Below are 24164 nucleotides of genomic sequence, written 5' to 3'. Positions count from 1 at the left end.
ATTCTGAGGTCTAATACATCTAACAGTGCTATTTCAACTGAATTTCTAATTAATTCATTATTTATTATTATTATTATTTTTTATATAACAACATTCCAACCTTGTTTAGCATTTATCTAGTCAAAATATGTCATGATTCAACTATTTGTAACCATTTGAATCGCGTTCAATAGGGAACTTTTATTTTGAAAGTGAAACCGCAAATTCAACTATCGTGGCTGATCTTTATTGTGGCTAGCTTCACATAGGTTAGATTCTTGACGATAATAAGGTTCCAGCTCAGTCTCAGTTGAGATGGACTCGTCTATGTACCTGTATGATGTTCCCCCAGTTTTGATGGAGAAGTTTTGTAAGATAATCGACAGCGGTGATGACAGCCTCGGATGGCGCGGGCTCGGTGAGTAAATGTGAACAAAGTATTACTTTCTGTGCGCGGTTTAAACCGAATGATTACGGGTTTACCTAAACGGAAGTGTTGTGTACACTGTGGTACAGGTTGTGTAGATTACATGTTAACGATCTCTTCTGTGATAAATAAACATTCCGTTTTTCCCCCACCGCACTATGTAACGCTGTTAGTGTATAGCACATAGTATAATGTCACTATAACATCGGCAGACTGGGTCAGAAATGTACAGTAGCGCTGGTATTTTAGCGACTCACACCACATCACTGCTCCATAACCCCTTTTCGAGGACATGATACTACTATGCTACTTTCATTAATACCATGGTACTACTGTGGTACTTTCACTTATACCAAGGTACTACTGTGGTATTTTCATTAATACCATGGTACTACTGTGGTACTTTCACTTATACCATGGTACTACTGTAGTACTTTCATTAATACCAAGGTACTACTGTGGTACTTTCATTAATACCATGGTACTACTGGGGTACTTTCATGAATACCATGGTACTACTGGGGTACTTTCATTAATACCATGGTACTACTGTGGTACTTTCATTAATACCATGGTACTACTGTGGTACTTTCATTAATACCATGGTACTACTGTGGTACTTTCATTAATACCATGGTACTACTGTGGTACTTTCATTAATACCATGGTACTACTGGGGTACTTTCATTAATACCATGGTACTACTGTGGTACTTTCATTAATACCATGGTACTACTGTGGTACTTTCATTAATACCATGGTACTACTGTGGTACTTTCATTAATAACATGGTACTACTGGGATACTTTCATTAATACCATGGTACTACTGTCGTACTTTCATTAATACCATGGTACTACTGGGGTACTTTCATGAATAACATGGTACTGCTGGGGTACTTTCATTAATACCATGGTACTACTGTGGTACTTTCATTAATACCATGGTACTACTGGGGTACTTTCATGAATAACATGGTACTACTGGGGTACTTTCATTAATACCATGATATAGTCTATGTCATGGAAAAGTACTGTGGTTTTAGCCCTGAAGTATGATGGTACTACCATTGTACTGCCATTGTCCTTAACTATTACCATGGTACTGCATCATTTTTACCATGGTATAGACGTGGATCATGTTTTTAACCTGCATTTAACCTCACTCTACATTGGCTTCCGCGAGTCTGCACAGTCACTGAGTCAGTTGTCATGTTTGTAGTTTTCCTGACAAACTGGGCTACTTTGAAAACTATGTCACGGGTAAAAATGAGTGGGTGAGTGAGTGAGGGGGTGAGTGAGTGAGTGAGTGAGTGAGTGAGTGAGTGAGTGAGAAAACAAATCATGAGAAAACAAATCATGAGAAAACAAATAATTAGTTTTTTTAAAATTCTATTTAATTCAATATAAAACCATCTGTGTTTGTCACAGAAAGATGGGACTAGTTTCTGTGGATGCAGACAGCATCACCGGACTCCCTAGTCACTACAGTTAAATGGAATCCGACACCGGAGTCCCTAGTCACTACAGTTAAATGGAATCTGACACCGGAGTCCCTAGTTACTACAGTTAAATGGAATCTGACACCGGAGTCCCTAGTCACTACAGTTAAATGGAATCCGACACCGGAGTCCCTAGTCACTACAGTTAAATGGAGCCGACACCGGAGTCCCTAGTCACTACAGTTAAATGGAATCCGACACCGGAGTCCCTAGTCACTACAGTTAAATGGAATACGACACCGGAGTCCCTAGTCACTACAGTTAAATGGAATCCGACACCGGAGTCCCTAGTCACTACAGTTAAATGGAATCCGACACCGGAGTCCCTAGTCACTACAGTTAAATGGAATCCGACACCGGAGTCCCTAGTCACTACAGTTAAATGGAATCCGACACCGGAGTCCCTAGTCACTACAGTTAAATGGAATCCGACACCGGAGTCCCTAGTCACTACAGTTAAATGGAATCCGACACCGGAGTCCCTAGTCACTACAGTTAAATGGAATCTGACACCGAAGTCCCTAGTCACTACAGTTAAATGGAATCCGACACCGGAGTCCCTAGTCACTACAGTTAAATGGAATCCGACACCGGAGTCCCTAGTCACTACAGTTAAATGGAATCCGACACCGGAGTCCCTAGTCACTACAGTTAAATGGAATCTGACACCGGAGTCCCTAGTCACTACAGTTAAATGGAGCCGACACCGGAGTCCCTAGTCACTACAGTTAAATGGAATCCGACACCGGAGTCCCTAGTCACTACAGTTAAATGGAATCTGACACCGGAGTCCCTAGTCACTACAGTTAAATGGAATCCGACACCGGAGTCCCTAGTCACTACAGTTAAATGGAAATCCAACACCGGAGTCCCTAGTCACTACAGTTAAATGGAATCCGACACCGGAGTCCCTAGTCACTACAGTTAAATGGAAGCCGACACCGGAGTCCCTAGTCACTACAGTTAAATGGAATCCGACACCGGAGTCCCTAGTCACTACAGTTAAATGGAATCCGACACCGGAGTCCCTAGTCACTACAGTTAAATGGAAATCCAACACCGGAGTCCCTAGTCACTACAGTTAAATGGAAATCCGACACCGGAGTCCCTAGTCACTACAGTTAAATGGAAGCCGACACCGGAGTCCCTAGTCACTACAGTTAAATGGAATCCGACACCGGAGTCCCTAGTCACTACAGTTAAATGTGATCTATTATATTGACAAGTCAAGCGACCTGCTTTAACAATGGAAATACATACAGGTGTATCATCAAAGATGGAAGGCAGGCGTGTAAAATGAGATAAGGTAGGACCCCTCTAGCCAATGAGGAGCCAGATACACGGCTCTTCCTCTCTGCTACAGGTCAGAAACCCTCGTTGCCTTGCCGGGCTGAAGAGACTATTTTATACAATATACAGCCAACCTATGAGGCCTAACTGGCAACCGCAGGATACAGGATCTGTGTCAGTGTGTGTGAGTCTTCCTCTGTATTCTGTCTGTCTCAACTACACCACTGTGGTCTGCTGCTCTCGGACCAGCACAACCAGAACTTTTAACAAATACCTGGGTTCATTTCAGACATTTAGAGACGTCAGCACCAAGATGCCTTCTTTTGGTCTCGAACTGTTTCAGCGCCACCTTTATGTTTTCATGATACATGATTTCCTGTTCTGACGGAGAGCTGGTCTCACTCTTTGATATGTGATCTCCTGTTCTGACGGAGAGCTGGTCTCACTCTTTGATACGTGATTTCCTGTTCTGACAGAGAGCTGGTCTCACTCTTTGATATGTGATTTCCTGTTCTGACAGAGAGCTGGTCTCAGTCTTTGATATGTGATTTCCTGTTCTGACAGAGAGCTGGTCTCACTCTTTGATATGTGATCTCCTGTTCTGACAGAGAGGGGGTCTCTCTGATAAGTGACTGACAGAGAGTGGGTCTCACTGATAAGTGACTGACAGAGAGTGGGTCTCACTGATAAGTGACTGACAGAGAGTGGGTCTCACTGATAAGTGACTGACAGAGAGGGGGTCTCACTGATAAGTGACTGACAGAGAGGGGGTCTCACTGATAAGTGACTGACAGAGAGCGGGTCTCACTCTCTTTGATAATCTGCGTTTGACTTTGAATGTGAATTTGCTCCACCTCAGCTCAGCCAATCATAAAACTGGCCTGACCCTTCTTGGAAGGGGAGCCGGCCATTACTCACTGGTCAGCCAAATGCTCAGTATAGATTATTATAACAACAGAGAAATTGAGCAAAAGTCATATAAAATCACCAGCCGTGTCATTTTTTAAATACATTTTTTATATATATATATATTTTGGGATCAATTTCGACCAGCCCACCCTGTTAAAAGATGGTCCGGCCCTTCTGGCATTTGCCAGAATTGCCAGACGGCCAATACGCCCACACACTATAAGAACGTGTTCCCTGTTGTTAACGCGCTTATTTCTCTCCTTTATCTATCCCCCTTCAGCGGCGCGTATCGTGCCAAGTTGGGCGGAGGTGCGACGCACCGAGAGGCTGGATGCAATAGGCAAGAGCCCCACGCGAGAACTCATCTGGTCGTGGGCCCAACAGAACAAAACTGTTGGGGACCTTGTGAAGGTGTTGGAGGATATGGGTCACACCAGAGCTCTACAGCTCTTTATTCCTCAAGGTAAGGCGACCTATTAATAGACCTATACCACACTGCAGTTTGTGTCAGTTTCGTATTGTATTCCACACGTTACAACTTCCAGAACCGTAGCTTGTTTTTCACTGAGGCAAATACCCTTTGGTTTCACTTCTGTAATGTCATTGTTGCGTAAACTTCCTCTATTCGTGTGCAAGCACTCAACACTGTCAACACAACATTTAGCAATCTGTCAGACTGAGCATTTTCAGTGTCCTGCTACACTAATGGTTGATAATGTAGGTCGATGTTATTAGTGGTCAATAAAACAATGAAATGTTGTCCTTTCAGAAACACAGCATTCCTTCCTCAACAGTGGACCATCAAAGAGCAGCAGGGATAATCCCTCCCCTCCTCAGTTACCCACGGTAGGCTACTAGTTATGTCCTGATGTATCTATTAATCAAACCCCCCCCCTCCTCAGTTACCCACGGTAGGCTACTAGTTATGTCCTGATGTATCTATTCATCAAACCCCTCCCCTCCTCAGTTACCCACGGTAGGCTACTAGTTATGTCCTGATGTATCTATTAATCAAACCCCTCCCTCCTCAGTTACCCAACGGCTACTAGTTATGTCCTGATGTATCTATTAATCAAACCCCTCCCCTCCTCAGTTACCGGCGGTAGGCTACTAGTTATGTCATGATGTATCTATTAATCAAACCCCCCCTCCTCAGTTACCAAGTTAGGCTACTAGTTATGTCCTGATGTATCTATTAATCAAACCCCTCCCCTCCTCAGTTACCCACGGTAGGCTACTAGTTATGTCCTGATGTATCTATTAATCAAACCCCTCCCCTCCTCAGTTACCCACGGTAGGCTACTAGTTATGTCCTGATGTATCTATTAATCAAACCCCTCCCCTCCTCAGTTACCCATTCCTCACTAGTTATGTCCTGATGTATCTATTAATCAAACCCCTCCCCTCCTCAGTTACCACACTACTAGTTATGTCCTGATGTATCTATTAATCAAACCCCTCCCCTCCTCAGTTACCCAACGGTAGGCTACTAGTTATGTCCTGATGTATCTATTAATCAAACCTCCCTCCTCAGTTACCTTCTGGCTACTAGTTATGTCCTGATGTATCTATTAATCAAACCCTCCCCTCCTCAGTTACCCACGGTGGCTACTAGTTATGTCCTGATGTATCTATTAATCAAACCCCTCCCCTCCTCAGTTACCCACGGTGGCTACTAGTTATGTCCTGATGTATCTATTAATCAAACCCTCCCCTCCTCAGTTACCCACGGTGATACTAGTTATGTCCTGATGTATCTATTAATCAAACCCCTCCCTCCTCAGTTACCCAAAACTATTATGTCCTGATGTATCTATTAATCAAACCCCTCCCTCCTCAGTTACCCACGTGGCTACTAGTTATGTCCTGATGTATCTATTAATCAAACCCCTCCCCTCCTCAGTTACCCACGGTAGGCTACTAGTTATGTCCTGATGTATCTATTAATCAAACCCCTCCCCTCCTCAGTTACCCACGGTAGGCTACTAGTTATGTCCTGATGTATCTATTAATCAAACCCCTCCCTCCTCAGTTACCCACGGTAGGCTACTAGTTATGTCCTGTATGTATCTATTAATCAAACCCCTCCCCTCCTCAGTTACCCACGGTAGGCTACTAGTTATGTCCTGATGTATCTATTAATCAAACCCCTCCCCTCCTCAGTTACCCACGGTAGGCTACTAGTTATGTCCTGATGTATCTATTAATCAAACCCCTCCCCTCCTCAGTTACCCACGGTAGGCTACTAGTTATGTCCTGATGTATCTATTAATCAAACCCCTCCCCTCCTCAGTTACCCACGGTAGGCTACTAGTTATGTCCTGATGTATCTATTAATCAAACCCCTCCCCTCCTCAGTTACCCACGGTAGGCTACTAGTTATGTCCTGATGTATCTATTAATCAAACCCCTCCCCTCCTCAGTTACCCACGGTAGCTACTAGTCATGATCAACTTATAATGTTATGATCCATAACAGTTATCACCCTGTAATAACTGTTGTCTATGTAGGCTAGTCCATGTGTCACCCTGTACTAACTGTTGTCTATGTAGGCTAGTCCATGTGTCACCCTGTACTAACTGTTGTCTATGTAGGCTAGTCCATGTGTCACCCTGTACTAACTGTTGTCTACATAGGCTAGTCCATGTGTCACCCTGTACTAACTGTTGTCTATGTAGGCTAGTCCATGTGTCACCCTGTAATAACTGTTGTCTCTAGTCCATGTGTCACCCTGTAATAACTGTTGTCTATGTAGACTAGTCCATGTCCCCTGTAATAACTGTTGTCTATGTAGACTAGTCCATGTGTCGCCCTGTAATAACTGTTGTCTAAGGCTAGTCCATGTGTCACCCTGTAATAACTGTTGTCTATGTAGGCTAGTCCATGTGTCACCCTGTAATAACTGTTGTCTATAGTCCATGTGTCACCCTGTACTAACTGTTGTCTATCTAGTCCATGTTATCACCCTGTAATAACTGTTGTCTATGTAGGCTAGTCCATGTGTCACCCTGTAATAACTGTTGTCTATGTAGGCTAGTCCATGTGTCACCCTGTAATAACTGTTGTCTATGTAGGCTAGTCCATGTGTCACCCTGTAATAACTGTTGTCTATGTAGGCTAGTCCATGTGTCACCCTGTAATAACTGTTGTCTATGTAGGCTAGTCCATGTGTCACCCTGTACCTGTTGTCTGTACTAATGTGTCACCCTGTAATAACTGTTGTCTATGTAGGCTAGTCCATGTGTCACCCTGTAATAACTGTTGTCTACGTAGGCTAGTCCATGTGTCGCCCTGTAATTCATCCTTAGTTACACTGTACTAACCGTTGTCTGTTGTATGTTCCGTGTTGTGTGTGTTTTCGTCACCACGTCCTGTTTTCTCAGTCACCCCCACCTGCCAGCGAGTCGACCCGACCTGGTTGGAACCAGTCTAATTATCACGTGTCAAGTGAAGGTACATAACTGAAAGGCTGCTGAGCCGACAATATGAGAAAAACTGCCCGTGTGCCCTTGAGCAAGGCACTTAACCCTAATTAGCTCCAGGGGCGCCGTACTACTGCCTTGTAAAACAATACATTAGACTGCACCTATCCGATGTATGTGACGATGTTAATATTCTTTTCATTTGACTTTTTTTTTTATGTCTTGTGATTTTTCTGTCCACCTTTTAATATTCCTAATGAGATGAATACATTAGATTGCTGAGTCATTTCATTGTTTCAGTAGAAATTGTATTCATCGTGCTATGTTGGTACTACTATCACACAGTTCTTATGTTGGGTCATCAAAACATCACACCTCTGGTCCACAACAGACTGATGTGTTGAGATGGTCCCTAGTTACAACAGACTGATGTGTTGAGATGGTCCATAGTTACAACAGACTGATGTGTTGAGATGGTCCATAGTTACAACAGACTGATGTGTTGAGATGGTCCCTAGTTACAACAGACTGATGTGTTGAGATGGTCCCTAGTTACAACAGACTGATGTGTTGAGATGGTCCATAGTTACAACAGACTGATGTGTTGAGATGGTCCCTAGTTACAACAGACTGATGTGTTGAGATGGTCCCTAGATACAACAGACTGATGTGTTGAGATGGTCCCTAGTTACAACAGACTGATGTGTTGAGATGGTCCCTAGTTACAACAGACTGATGTGTTGAGATGGTCCATAGTTACAACAGACTGATGTGTTGAGATGGTCCCTAGATACAACAGACTGATGTGTTGAGATGGTCCATAGTTACAACAGACTGATGTGTTGAGATGGTCCCTAGATACAACAGACGGATGTGTTGAGATGGTCCCTAGATACAACAGACGGATGTGTTGAGATGGTCCCTAGATACAACAGACTGATGTGTTGAGATGGTCCATAGTTACAACAGACTGATGTGTTGAGATGGTCCCTAGTTACAACAGACCCATAAATAATATTGAGGGCATTATGTCGAACATCCTATGACAATAAGCTTCTGAGAGGTATCCAATTCCCTATTTCACTTCCCTTTTTATTTTGTGGTTTCATTGACGACCGGTTTCATAGGCTGCAACCCAAATGGGCCCCCTATATTCCCTAAATAGTGCCCATGGGTCAAAAATAGTCCCCTACGTAGGGAATAGGGTGCTTAGTGTAGTGTTTTCACTCTGTTGCTAGGTAGAAACCACAGGCTTAGTGTTTTCACTCTTTTGCTAGGTAGAAACCACAGGCGTAGTGTTTTCACTTTGTTGCTAGGTAGAAACTACAGGCTTAGTGTTTTCACTCTGTTGCTCAGTAGAAACCACAGGCGTAGTGTTTTCACTCTGTTGCTCAGTAGAAACCACAGGCGTAGTGTTTTGAACTTGTTGCTAGGTAGAAACCACAGGCTTAGTGTTTTCACTCTGTTGCTCAGTAGAAACCACAGGCTTAGTGTTTTCACTCTGTTGCTCAGTAGAAACCACAGGATTAATGTTTTCACTCTGTTGCTCAGTAGAAACCACAGGCTTAGTGTTTTCACTCTGTTGCTAGATAGAAACCACAGGCTTGTGATCACCTACTCAGACGTCATAGAGGGAACTAGACATTTTCACCAGGACATGAAGATCTCTGAGGGCAGCTTCTCTGCTGTCTACAGAGCGGTGAAGGGAAATGACACCTTCGCTGTCAAGCTCTTCAAGCAGGTACTGACACTCCTACTCCATACAGTGCTCCATTTATACAAGGCATCTTTTCACAATGACCCTGGCTTGATGGAGATGAAATATAATACAGGTCATTATTCAACTAGAGAGACATTTATTATTTATATTATATATATAATATATAATACATATATATATATCATATATCATACATATATATATATATCATATATCATATATCATATATATATATATCATATATCATACATATATATATATATCATATATCATACATATATATCATATATCATACATATATATCATATATCATACATATATATATATCATATATCATACATATATATATATATCATATATCATACATATATATCATATATCATACATATATATCATATATCATACATATATATATATCATATATCATACATATATCATTTATTATTATTTATATGCTTCAAAAGGACTGGGGACATACGCAACACAGTTCAAGTGTTTGTTGGTCTTCTTCGTTGGTCTGTACAGGTGCAGAAAGCCTCATGGAGGAAGTTGTGGGATCTGTTCAGGAAAGAGATGGAAGTTCATCATCTGTATGTCTAACTATTCCATTGATCCTCCATTTTAGATGGTTTCTGTATGTCTAACTACTCCATTGATCCTCCATTTTAGATGGTTTCTGTATGTCTAACTATTCCATTGATCCTCCATTTTAGATGGTTTCTGTATGTCTAACTACTCCATTGATCCTCCATTTTAGATGGTTTCTGTATGTCTACCTACTCCATTAATCCTCCATTTTAGATGGTTTCTGTATGTCTACCTACTCCATTAATCCTCCATTTTAGATGGTTTCTGTATGTCTACCTACTCCATTAATCCTCCATTTTAGATGGTTTCTGTATGTCTACCTACTCCATTAATCCTCCATTTTAGATGGTTTCTGTATGTCTACCTACTCCATTAATCCTCCATTTTAGATGGTTTCTGTATGTCTACCTACTCCATTAATCCTCCATTTTAGATGGTTTCTGTATGTCTACCCATTTTAGATGGTTTCTCCATTGATCCTCCATTTTAGATGGTTTCTGTATGTCTACCTACTCCATTAATCCTCCATTTTAGATGGTTTCTGTATGTCTACCTACTCCATTAATCCTCCATTTTAGATGGTTTCTGTATGTCTACCTACTCCATTAATCCTCCATTTTAGATGGTTTCTGTATGTCTACCTACTCCATTGATCCTCCATTTTGATGGTTTCTGCGTTAATATTTACCTCTGAAATCCATTATGACATCAATAGTCTTCCATGCACACATCTTCTCCTAAATGTAAAATAAATAAATAAATATGTTGTCAATGACTTACCTGGTTAAATAAAGGTAAATATCTGCCTGTTACTAAATCTGCCTGTTTATCTTTCAGCTACCAGCATCCTAACATCTTAGAGCTGTTGGGTTGTTACTCTGATGGGGATCGTTACTGGCTGGTATACCCTTACCTTCCCAATGGATCACTGTTCCACAGACTGCATGACCAGGTGAGATATTCTATTCTATACCCCTTACCTTCCCAACGGATCACTGTTCCACAGACTGTATGACCAGGTGAGATATTCTATTCTATACCCCTTACCTTCCCAACACTGTTCCACAGACTGCATGACCAGGTGAGATATTCTATTCTATACCCCTTACCTTCCCAACGGATCTCTGTTCCACAGACTGCATGACCAGGTGAGATATTCTATTCTATACCCCTTACCTTCCCAACAGATCTCTGTTCCACAGACTGCATGACCAGGTGAGATATTCTATTCTATACCCCTTACCTTCCCAACACTGTTCCACAGACTGCATGACCAGGTGAGATATTCTATTCTATACCCCTTACCTTCCCAACACTGTTCCACAGACTGTATGACCAGGTGAGATATTCTATTCTATACCCCTTACCTTCCCAACACTGTTCCACAGACTGTATGACCAGGTGAGATATTCTATTCTATACCCCTTACCTTCCCAACACTGTTCCACAGACTGTATGACCAGGTGAGATATTCTATTATATACCCCTTACCTTCCCAACACTGTTCCACAGACTGCATGACCAGGTGAGATATTCTATTATATACCCCTTACCTTCCCAACACTGTTCCACAGACTGCATGACCAGGTGAGATCTACCTCTTCAGTTGAGACACCACTATGCACAAGCACACACATTTTCTTCAAAAAATATACCTATTCTATTCTAGTTGTAGGTTGTGTTACCTATTCTAGTTGTAGGTTGTGTTACCTATTCTAGTTGTAGGTTGTGTTACCTATTCTAGTTGTAGGTTGTGTTACCTATTCTAGTTGTAGGTTGTGTTACCTATTCTAGTTGTAGGTTGTGTTACCTATTCTAGTTGTAGGTTGTGTTACCTATTCTAGTTGTAGGTTGTGTTACCTATTCTAGTTGTAGGTTGTGTTACCTATTCTAGTTGTAGGTTGTGTTGCCTATTCTAGTTGTAGGTTGTGTTACCTATTCTAGTTGTAGGTTGTGTTACCTATTCTAGTTGTAGGTTGTGTTACCTATTCTAGTTGTAGGTTGTGTTACCTATTCTAGTTGTAGGTTGTGTTACCTATTCTAGTTGTAGGTTGTGTTACCTATTCTAGTTGTAGGTTGTGTTACCTATTCTAGTTGTAGGTTGTGTTACCTATTCTAGTTGTAGGTTGTGTTACCTATTCTAGTTGTAGGTTGTGTTACCTATTCTAGTTGTAGGTTGTGTTACCTATTCTAGTTGTAGGTTGTGTTACCTATTCTAGTTGTAGGTTGTGTTACCTATTCTAGTTGTAGGTTGTGTTGCCTATTCTAGTTGTAGGTTGTGTTACCTATTCTAGTTGTAGGTTGTGTTACCTATTCTAGTTGTAGGTTGTGTTACCTATTCTAGTTGTAGGTTGTGTTACCTATTCTAGTTGTAGGTTGTGTTGCCTATTCTAGTTGTAGGTTGTGTTACCTATTCTAGTTGTAGGTTGTGTTACCTATTCTAGTTGTAGGTTGTGTTACTGTAAAGGCAAATTTCCGTCCTCCGATGGACAATAATCTTCCATTTAATTCTACTAAACTTCTAATCTATTCTATTTAACAGCGTATCTGTTTCTGTGGTAGTAGGTGTATTGGTGTTTAAATGCTAACAGACTGTATGGTAGTAGGTGTATTGGTGTTTAAATGCTAACATATTAGCATATCTGTCTCTGTGGTGGACAGACTGTATGGTAGTAGGTGTATTGGTGTTTAAATGCTAACAGACTGTATGGTAGTAGGTGTATTGGTGTTTAAATGCTAACATATTAGCATATCTGTCTCTGTGGTGGACAGACTGTATGGTAGTAGGTGTATTGGTGTTTAAATGCTAACATATTAGCATATCTGTCTCTGTGGTGGACAGACTGTATGGTAGTAGGTGTATTGGTGTTTAAATGCTAACATATTAGCATATCTGTCTCTGTGGTGGACAGACTGTATGGTAGTAGGTGTATTGGTGTTTAAATGCTAACATATTAGCATATCTGTCTCTGTGGTGGACAGACTGTATGGTAGTAGGTGTATTGGTGTTTAAATGGTAACATATTAGCATATCTGTCTCTGTGGTGGACAGACTGTATGGTAGTAGGTGTATTGGTGTTTAAATGCTAACATATTAGCATATCTGTCTCTGTGGTGGACAGACTGTATGGTAGTAGGTGTATTGGTGTTTAAATGGTAACATGTTAGCATATCTGTCTCTGCGGTGGACAGACTGTATGGTAGTAGGTGTATTGGTGTTTAAATGCTAACAGACTGTATGGTAGTAGGTGTATTGGTGTTTAAATGCTAACATATTAGCATATCTGTCTCTGTGGTGGACAGACTGTATGGTAGTAGGTGTATTGGTGTTTAAATGGTAACATATTAGCATATCTGTCTCTGTGGTGGACAGACTGTATGGTAGTAGGTGTATTGGTGTTTAAATGGTAACATGTTTCCCTTCCTGCATCTCTCTGTAGAACACAGTGCCTCCCCTCTCATGGCAGGAGCGTCTGGACATCATCAAGGGGACGGCTAAGGCTGTACATCACCTACACATGGCTCAGCCCTGCACTGTGGTCTGTGGTAACATCACAAGGTACCGGCTCAAACCCCTAGTCTATAACATCACAAGGTACCGGCTCAAACCTCTAGTCTATAACATCACAAGGTACCGGCTCAAACCTCTAGTCTATAACATCACAAGGTATAACATCACAAGGCTCAAACCACTAGTCTATAACATCACAAGGTACCGGCTCAAACCTCTAGTCTATAACATCACAAGGTACCGGCTCAAACCTCTAGTCTATAACATCACAAGGTACCGGCTCAAACCTCTAGTCTATAACATCACAGGGTACCGGCTCAAACCCCTAGTCTATAACATCACAAGGTACCGGCTCAAACCTCTAGTCTATAACATCACAAGGTACCGGCTCAAACCACTAGTCTATAACATCACAAGGTACCGGCTCAAACCTCTAGTCTATAACATCACAAGGTACCGGCTCAAACCCCTAGTCTATAACATCACAAGGTACCGGCTCAAACCCCTAGTCTATAACATCACAAGGTACCGGCTCAAACCTCTAGTCTATAACATCACAAGGTACCGGCTCAAACCTCTAGTCTATAACATCACAAGGTACCGGCTCAAACCTCTAGTCTATAACATCACAAGGTACCGGCTCAAACCTCTAGTCTATAACATCACAAGGTACCGTCTATAACATCACAAGCTCAAACCTCTAGTCTATAACATCACAAGGTACTGGCTCAAACCTCTAGTCTATAACATCACAAGGTACCGGCTCAAACCTCTAGTCTATAACATCACAAGGTACCGGCTCAAACCTCTAGTCTATAACATCACAAGGTACCGGCTCAAACCTCTAGTCTATAACATCACAAGGTACCAGCTCAAACCTCTAGTCTATAACATCACAAGGTACCGGCTCAAACCCCTAGTCTATAACATCACAAGGTACCGGCTCAAACCTCTAGTCTATAACATCACAAGGTACCGGCTCAAACCTCTAGTCTATAACATCACAAGGTACCGGCTCAAACTCCTAGTCTATAACATCACAAGGTACCAGCTCAAACCCCTAGTCAATAACATCACAAGGTACCGGCTCAAACCCCTAGTCTATAACATCACAGGGTACCAGCTCAAACCTATTGTCTATAACATCACAAGGTACCAGCTCAAACCTCTAGTCTATAACATCACAAGGTACCGGCTCAAACCCCTAGTCTATAACATCACAAGGTACCAGCTCAAACCCCTAGTCTATAACATCACAAGGTACCAGCTCAAACCCCTAGTCTATAACATCACAAGGTACCGGCTCAAACCCCTAGTCTATAACATCACAAGGTACCGGCTCAAACCTCTAGTCAATAACATCACAAGGTACCGGCTCAAACCTCTAGTCTATAACATCACAAGGTACCAGCTCAAACCCCTAGTCTATAACATCACAAGGTACCGGCTCAAACCCCTAGTCTATAACATCACAAGGTACCGGCTCAAACCCCTAGTCTATAACATCACAAGGTACCGGCTCAAACCCCTAGTCTAGTCACTCACCTCACCCCCTTTCACCCCCTAGCCTAGTGGTTAGTGGCAGGAAAGCCTTGTGGTTAGTGCATTGGACTAGTAACCGGAAGGTTGCAAGATCAAATCCCTGAGCTAACAAGGTAAAAAAAATCTGTCGTTCTGCCCCACACCTGAGTTCCAAAGCGTATTCTCTCTGTGTAGTTCTAAGGAACCCTGTCACACCTGAGTTCCAAAGTGTATTCTCTCTGTGTAGTTCTAAGGAACCCTGTCACACCTGAGTTCCAAAGCGTATTCTCTCTGTGTAGTTCTAAGGAACCCTGTCACACCTGAGTTCCAAAGTGTATTCTCTCTGTGTAGTTCTAAGGAACCCTGTCACACCTGAGTTCCAAAGTGTATTCTCTCTGTGTAGTTCTAAAGAACCCTGTCACACCTGAGTTCCAAAGCGTATTCTCTCTGTGTAGTTCTAACATACTGCTGGACGAGCGGCTGCAGCCCAAGCTGTCTGATTTTGGGACGGCCCGTCTCAGACCCCACTCCGTCAGTCAGAGCTGCACCGTTACCTTGGATACGACCTTCGGAACCCTGGGCTACCTGCCGGAGGAATACATACGAGACGGAAAGCTGTCCGTCAGTCTGGACGTGTTCAGCTTGGGAGTGGTGAGTTAGGGAGCGTGTGACAAAACAATCCTCTGAAACAGACGTGTTTAGCTTGGGAGTGGTGAGTTAGGGAGCGTGTGACAAAACAATCCTCTGAAACAGACGTGTTTAGCTTGGGAGTGGTGAGTTAGGGAGCGTGTGACAAAACAATCCTCTGAAACAGACGTGTTCAGCTTGGGAGTGGTGAGTTAGGGAGCGTGTGACAAAACAATCCTCTGAAACAGACGTGTTTAGCTTGGGAGTGGTGAGTTAGGGAGCGTGTGACAAAACAATCCTCTGAAACAGACGTGTTCAGCTTGGGAGTGGTGAGTTAGGGAGCGTGTGACAAAACAATCCTCTGAAACAGACGTGTTTAGCTTGGGAGTGGTGAGTTAGGGAGCGTGTGACAAAACAATCCTCTGAAACAGACGTGTTCAGCTTGGGAGTGGTGAGTTAGGGAGCGTGTGACAAAACAATCCTCTGAAACATCTTTTTGACACAACAATCCTCTTTCAACAGACGTGGTCTTTGTCAGCTACTTGCGACTAATACTAGATAAACTGATCTGAATGCCAGAACATAGCTGTTTGTGAATTGCTTGGATGTCCATGACCAGAACCTGTTAATAAGAAGCTATTTGTTCTTTAGGTTATAATGGAAATGATAACGGGACGGAAAGCTAGAGAGGAGACTCCTAAACACACCCTGCTGGTAAGACTAGAATGACAATTGCACATTGTATTGAAATGCTTGCTAAACACATGAAATAATGCTGTATTGCTGGATACATGCGCTCTGGTTCATCCTCCCTCCCTCCCGTCCAGAGAAACGTCCTACGTGGAGAGGTGGAGGACACTGGCAGTGTAGACTCCTGTCTTCAGTATCTGGACCCGAGAGCTGGTCTTTGTCCCCACTCTATGTCCTTCACCTTGTTGCGTCTAGCCCTGGACTGCACCTCTACACGACCACGCAACAGACCCACCATGGAGAATGTGAGTCAACTCAATACAATGCAATCCAGTTCAATTTACTTCATTTCAATTCAATTCTACTTTACTGAGTTGGGTAAATGTGAGAATAGGGACATGAACCTGACTTTTAGAGTCAAGGTTCAAGGTAGGACTGTTTGTTTGATTTTCCACTGAGCTAGTCGAAGATAGTTTAGGTAGAGTTTGAGTTAGTCGAAGATAGTTTAGGTAGAGTTTGAGTTAGTCGAAGAGAGTTTAGGTAGAGTTTGAGTTAGTCGAAGAGAGTTTAGGTAGAGTTTGAGCTAGTCGAAGATAGTTTAGGTAGAGTTTGAGCTAGAGTTTAGGTAGAGTTTGAGCTAGTCGAAGATAGTTTAGGTAGAGTTTGAGTTAGTCGAAGATAGTTTAGGTAGAGTTTGAGTTAGTCGAAGAGAGTTTAGGTAGAGTTTGAGCTAGTCGAAGATAGTTTAGGTAGAGTTTGAGTTAGTCGAAGAGAGTTTAGGTAGAGTTTGAGCTAGTCGAAGAGAGTTTAGGTAGAGTTTGAGCTAGTCGAAGATAGTTTAGGTAGAGTTTGAGTTAGTCGAAGATAGTTTAGGTAGAGTTATAGACTAACTACCTATAGACTGTACCACCCTGCATACCACCCAGCATATCACCCGGCATACCACCCTGCATACCACCCTGCATAGCACCCAGCATACCACCCTGCATACCACCCAGCATACCACCCTGCATACCACCCAGCATACCACCCAGCATACCACCCTGCATCCCACTGCTGGCTTGCTTCTGGAGCTAAGCAGGGTTGGTTCTGGTCAGGTCCCTGGATGGGAGACCAGATGCTGCTGGAAGTGGTGTTGGAGGGCCAGTAGGAGGCACTCTTTCCTCTGGTCTAAAAAAATATCCCAATGCCCCAGGGCGGTGGTTGGGGACACTGCCCTGTGTAGGGTGCTGTCTTTCGGATGGGACATTAAAGGTGTCCTGACTCTCTGAGGTCATTAAAGATCCCATGGCACTTAATGTAAGAGTAGGGGTGTTAACCCCGGTGTCCTGGCTAAATTCCCAATCTGGCCTTCATACCATCGTGGTCACCTAATCGTCCCCAGTTTACAATTGGCTCTTTCATCCCCATCCTCTCCCCTGTAACTATTCCTCAGGTTGTTGCTGTAAATGAGAATGTGTTCTCAGTCAACTTACCTGGTAAAATAAATAAATAAATAAATAGCTATGCAATTACCAAATTATTATGTAACAAAATGCTGATACAAGGTAATTACAGTTGTTTTACTGCGGCACAAGACCAGTTTAATGTTAAACGTTACTTAGAATGCTAACAGTAACAGAATATGGCTATTAAGCATCGAAAGCAAGCGAAATATCCCAAAACTGCCTTCTCGAATCAAACACAGCCAAGGTAGGTGGGAAAGTCCATGTTAGTTTATATTCTGAGTAAAGTATCCCTTTAAAGATGGCGTAGTGTGTGCTTCAAACAAGAACACTTCCTGTCAGATGGACAAAGAGGTTCGACGTTGTTTCCAAAAGGATTTGAATTACTCTGCAGTATTTTTCAGGTATTATAAAATGAATTGCAGCTTTCAACCTGTTCAGTGGCCTGTTGAAAGAGTCATACAGTACAGATGTAGGATCTTAATTTGAGCCAGTTTGCTACAGCAGGAAAATAATCCTCAGCAACAGGAAATGTGAATTATTATGTGGATTATCGTTAATGGACATTTTTGTATTGGTTGACACATTTTTTCATTAGGGCAAATCCAATCTGAAATGTTAAAGTTAATATTACAAACTTTAGAAGCCTTTTCAAATCTCAAATACACTACAAGTTTGCATTTTCTGCTGTGCAGGAAAATTCTCAGCAACAAAAGTGTGATCAAAGTAAGATCCTACATCTGTAGTTGAGCATCACAATTTATACTTATCTGTAAAAAAACAATATAATTGGTTAATTGGTTTGACTTGATAATGTACACCTGGGGCAATGACATTCAGGAGATTGGACATTTACAGAATGTTCACGTAGAAATGTATTGTGTAGATCAAATATGGCTGTCATATTGGAATAGGATAGGAGATTGGGCTCTATTCATTCTATTTCTATCCTCAACATACAGTTCTAGATACAGCCCTGTCATTAGTTGAAGACAGCCAATCCAACATACAGTTCTAGATACAGCCCTGTCATTAGTTGAAGACAGCCAATCCAACATACAGTTCTAGATACAGCCCTGTCATTAGTTGAAGACAGCCAATCCAACATACAGTTCTAGATACAGCCCTGTCATTAGTTGAAGACAGCCAATCCAACATACAGTTCTAGATACAGCCCTGTCATTAGTTGAAGACAGCCAATCCAACATACAGTTCTAGATACAGCCCTGTCATTAGTTGAAGACAGCCAATCCAACATACAGTTCTAGATACAGTCCTGTCATTAGTTGAAGACAGCCAATCCAATAGTTTCTGAAATGTAATCACTTCCTGAGATCTGTATTGAAATAGTTATTTTAAAGTACCAGTAGTCCACCATTTTTTGAGGATCTGTTTTCAAGTAGTTGTAGTCACCTCCAAAGTAACTCTTTGTTTCCCTGAAAGCATTGTTAAAACTAGAGTTCTCTTAGGTCTGGACTGAATACTGTAGCTAGGTGAATACCGTAGCTAGGTGAACACTGTAGCTAGGTGAATACTGTAGCTAGGTGAATACCGTAGTTAGGTGAACACTGTAGCTAGGTGAATACTGTAGCTAGGTGAATACTGTAGCTAGGTGAATACTGTAGCTAGGTGAATACTGTAGCTAGGTGAACACTGTAGCACTGTAGCTAGGTGAATACTGTAGCTAGGTGAATACTGTAGCTAGGTGAACACTGTAGCTAGGTGAACACTGTAGCTAGGTGAATACCGTAGCTAGGTGAACACTGTAGCTAGGTGAATACTGTAGCTAGGTGAATACTGTAGCTAGGTGAACACTGTAGCTAGGTGAATACTGTAGCTAGGTGAATACCGTAGCTAGGTGAACACTGTAGCTAGGTGAATACTGTAGCTAGGTGAATACTGTAGCTAGGTGAACACTGTAGCTAGGTGAACACTGTAGCTAGGTGAATACCGTAGCTAGGTGAACACTGTAGCTAGGTGAATACTGTAGCTAGGTGAATACCGTAGCTAGGTGAACACTGTAGCTAGGTGAATACTGTAGCTAGGTGAATACCGTAGCTAGGTGAACACTATAGCTAGGTGAATACTGTAGCTAGGTGAATACCGTAGCTAGGTGAACACTGTAGCTAGGTGAATACTGTAGCTAGGTGAATACTGTAGCTAGGTGAATACTGTAGCTAGGTGAATACTGTAGCTAGGTGAATACCGTAGCTAAGTGAACACTGTAGCTAGGTGAATACTGTAGCTAGGTGAATACTGTAGCTAGGTGAATACCGTAGCTAGGTGAACACTGTAGCTAGGTGAATACTGTAGCTAGGTGAATACTGTAGCTAGGTGAATACTGTAGCTAGGTGAACACTATAGCTAGGTGAATACCGTAGCTAGGTGAACACCGTAGCTAGGTGAATACTGTAGCTAGGTGAACACTGTAGCTAGGTGAACACTGTAGCTAGGTGAACACTGTAGCTAGGTGAATACTGTAGCTAGGTGAATACTGTAGCTAGGTGAATACTGTAGCTAGGTGAACACTGTAGCTAGGTGAATACTGTAGCTAGGTGAATACTGTAGCTAGGTGAACACTGTAGCTAGGTGAATACTGTAGCTAGGTGAATACTGTAGCTAGGTGAACACTGTAGCTAGGTGAATACTGTAGCTAGGTGAACACTGTAGCTAGGTGAACACTGTAGCTAGGTGAATACCGTAGCTAGGTGAACACCGTAGCTAGGTGAATACCGTAGCTAGGTGAATACTGTAGCTAGGTGAACACTGTAGCTAGGTGAATACTGTAGCTAGGTGAATACTGTAGCTAGGTGAATACTGTAGCTAGGTGAATACCGTAGCTAGGTGAATACTGTAGCTAGGTGAACACCGTAGCTAGGTGAATACCGTAGCTAGGTGAATACTGTAGCTAGGTGAACACTGTAGCTAGGTGAATACTGTAGCTAGGTGAATACCGTAGCTAGGTGAATACCGTAGCTAGGTGAATATTGACTTTATGAGTCATACTCGATTACTGCTTTTATTTACAGGTAAATCATTGATAGCACATTGTCTTTTACAGTAATGAAATGGGTGATCTCCCCCAACCTACCTGTTCCAGGTGTTACAGGTATTGAGCCAGCTGCTTCCCCTGCCGTGCCCACCTGAAGACCAGCCCCACACGCTGACCGACGAGGCCCCAGCTCCCCCTGCCTCTCCTGCCCAGACGGGACAGGGCCCCAGCTCCAACCCCAGCCCCAGTGTGCCTGTGGAGGATGATGAGCTGCACAGTTACCCCGTTGAGAACCCACAGCCAGCTCCAGCCCAGGGAGGACCCTGTGAGTGTAGCCAGTCAGAGGTCACCTATCTGGGCAGTGGGGAGCGGAGCAGCCACCTGTCACGGGAGGAGGCAGGGGAAAGAGCAGGGCTAGGAGCTGATGAGGCTGACCAGAGCCTACAGACCAATGGAGAGCCAGTGGATCTTTACGGTAGCTGGCCAGTCCAATGTAGCTGTTCAGCTGAGGTGAATGGGCTGGGCTGTGAGGACTGTAGAGCCAATGGGTTTACTCCCTGCCCCTCAGACCTCCCTCAAGGCAAGTATTATGTTTGGGACCAGGAGTTATACCTCTCCACCTTACCTAACCAGGTTTAAGCCCAAGGCCCTACCTGTAGACTATAACTACCTATAGACTGTAACTACCTATAGACTGTAAATCCCTATAGACTAACTCCCTATAGACTGTAACTCCCTATAGACTAACTACCTATAGACTGTAACTACCTATAGACTGTAACTACCTATAGACTGTAAATCCCTATAGACTAACTCCCTATAGACTGTAACTACCTATAGACTGTAACTACCTATAGACTATAACTATCTATAGACTGTAAATCCCTATAGACTAACTCCCTATAGACTGTAACTACCTATAGACTGTAACTACCTATAGACTAACTACCTATAGACTGTAACTACCTATAGACTGTAACTACCTATAGACTATAACTACCTATAGACTGTAAATCCCTATAGACTAAATCCCTATAGACTGTAACTACCTATAGACTGTAAATCCCTATAGACTAACTCCCTATAGACTGTAACTACCTATAGACTGTAAATCCCTATAGACTAACTCCCTATAGACTGTAACTACCTATAGACTGTAACTACCTATAGACTATAACTACCTATAGACTGTAACTCCCTATAGACTGTAACTCCCTATAGACTAACTACCTATAGACTTTAACTACCTATAGACTAACTACCTATAGACTGTAACTCCCTATAGACTGTAACTACCTATAGACTAACTACCTATAGACTGTAACTACCTATAGACTAACTACCTATAGACTGTAACTACCTATAGACTAACTACCTATAGACTGTAACTACCTATAGACTAACTACCTATAGACTAACTACCTATAGACTGTAACTACCTATAGACTAACTACCTATAGACTAACTACGTATAGACTATAACTCCCTATAGACTGTAACTACCTATAGGCTAACTCCCTATAGACTGTAACTACCTATAGACTAACTACCTATAGACTAACTTCCTATAGACTGTAACTTCCTATAGACTGTAACTACCTATAGACTAACTACCTATAGACTAACTTCCTATAGACTGTAACTACCTATAGACTAACTACCTATAGACTAACTTCCTATAGACTGTAACTTCCTATAGACTGTAACTACCTATAGACTGTAACTACCTATAGACTAACTCCCTATAGACTGTAACTACCTATAGACTAACTACCTATAGACTGTAACTACCTATAGACTAACTCCCTATAGACTGTAACTACCTATAGACTAACTACCTATAGACTAACTTCCTATAGACTGTAACGAGGACCTGGAGTTTATCCAGGTCTGGTCAAAGGATCAAGTAAAAACACTGTTTTAGCTTTAGAACATGGTTGTATAAAAATGAAGATTTCAGAGATAATTTCTTGTTGAGTCAGAGTCACATACTGGTTTAATTCATATTGTTCTGTCTATGTTACAGGAGACCTCAGCTTCTCTTCCCTCAGTATAGTGGACAACCCTGCCAAGCAGAGAATGATGAATAAGATTGATCTGTACAACAGAGGCCACCTCAGAACAGAGGAACTCCTCTCTGTCTCCATGACCACCCAGGAGTGACAAAGCTACAGAGGAACTCCTCTCTGTCTCCATGACCACCCAGGAGTGACAAAGCTACAGAGGAACTCCTCTCTGTCTCCATGACCACCCAGGAGTGACAAAGCTACAGAGGAACTCCTCTCTGTCTCCATGACCACCCAGGAGTGACAAAGCTACAGAGGAACAACTCTCTGTCTCCATGACCACCCAGGAGTGACAAAGCTGATCTAGGATCTGCTTGCCCTCCCCGGATCCTAATCTTAACCATTAGAGGTTAAAAACACAAAGCAGACCCCAGACCAGCATCTAGGGCAACTTCACTACTCTAAATGACACATGCATACAGTACATGGCCTGCTGAGAGAGAGAGGGTTAACTTATCCATATATCTGACTTAGTCATTGCTGGCCTTGGTTAAATGACCTGGCTCTGGTTAAATGACCTGGCTCTGGTTAAATAACCTGGTCCAGGTTAAATGACCTGGTCCTGGTTAAATGACCTGGTCCTGGTTAAATGACCTGGCTCTGGTTAAATAACCTGGTCCAGGTTAAATGACCTGGCCCTGGTTAAATGACCTGGCCCTGGTTAAATGACCTGGCTCTGGTTAAATGACCTGGCTCTGGTTAAATGACCTGGCCCTGGTCCTGGTTAAATGACCTGGCTCTGGTTAAATGATCTGGCCCTGGTTAAATGATCTGGCCCTGGTTAAATGATCTGGCCCTGGTTAAATGATCTGGCCCTGGTTAAATGACCTGGCCCTGATTAAATGACCTGGCCCTGGATAAATGATCTGGCAAATAAGAACAAATTCTTATTTTCAATGACGGCCTAGGAACAGTGGGTTAACTGCCTGTTCAGGGGGCAGAACGACAGATTTGTACCTTGTCAGCTCGGGGGTTTGAACTTGTAACCTTCCGATTACTAGTCCAATGCTCTAACCACAAGGCTACCCTGCCATACTATATATATATATATATACTAATATAAAATATATTATTGTAGAAAGGTATTTATTATCTGCTGACAGATTCCAGTTTATATTTCTTATTTATAAAATTAGGATATGATTTATACAGTACTTCTATAATAAAAACATTTTATAAAGATCATTTAAAATGATGGGTTCATACAAAAATGTTAGCGTGTAGAAACAGTGGGAAAATAAACCAAAGCATGAAGTGCTGTCATACCTTGTCCATAGGCCGCTGACAGGGTAAGGAAACCAATGTGTCATTTTGTCATTTGGGTCAACTATCCCTTTACTTATGTTTTGTAAGATGACTTTACATTTTTTCATGCCTTTTATTAATAAAATAAGATTGACAATGTGGGATGAATTCGTTTGAATTATTTGTAGGTAAACAAACTATAGTGCGCTTTCACTGTAATTCACAACTATA

General features: G+C 42.3%; 1 protein-coding gene across 1 annotated transcript; it reads left to right on the top strand.

Annotated features, from left to right (window-relative positions):
- Positions 1 to 241: 241 nt before the first annotated feature.
- irak3 (interleukin-1 receptor-associated kinase 3) lies at positions 242 to 24092 on the top strand. Its single transcript, XM_065021287.1, has 13 exons — positions 242 to 397; positions 4387 to 4569; positions 4876 to 4952; positions 7490 to 7559; positions 9118 to 9269; positions 9774 to 9838; positions 10674 to 10788; positions 13277 to 13395; positions 15324 to 15519; positions 16147 to 16209; positions 16323 to 16490; positions 20731 to 21202; positions 22649 to 24092. The coding sequence occupies exons 1-13, from the start codon at positions 295 to 297 to the stop codon at positions 22783 to 22785; spliced, it is 1920 nt and encodes a 639-aa protein (XP_064877359.1). The 5' UTR covers positions 242 to 294; the 3' UTR covers positions 22786 to 24092.
- The last annotated feature ends 72 nt before the right edge of the window (positions 24093 to 24164 follow it).

The sequence above is a fragment of the Oncorhynchus nerka genome, linkage group LG8 (genome assembly GCF_034236695.1).
Source record: "Oncorhynchus nerka isolate Pitt River linkage group LG8, Oner_Uvic_2.0, whole genome shotgun sequence".
Lineage (NCBI taxonomy): Eukaryota > Metazoa > Chordata > Actinopteri > Salmoniformes > Salmonidae > Oncorhynchus > Oncorhynchus nerka.
Note: the sequence above shows the minus strand (reverse complement) of the source record. Positions and strands in the feature narration are given on the sequence as shown.

What these genes read in the sequence shown, in the direction of transcription:
- irak3 (XM_065021287.1), top strand. Translation starts at nt 295, where the DNA reads ATGGACTCGTCTATGTACCTGTATGATGTTCCCCCAGTTTTGATGGAG. An exon ending in ACGTGTTCAGCTTGGGAGTG is followed by an intron (nt 15,520 to 16,146) that starts GTGAGTTAGGGA and finishes TTTGTTCTTTAG; the next exon opens with GTTATAATGGAAATGATAAC. An exon ending in CCCCTCAGACCTCCCTCAAG is followed by an intron (nt 21,203 to 22,648) that starts GCAAGTATTATG and finishes TCTATGTTACAG; the next exon opens with GAGACCTCAGCTTCTCTTCC.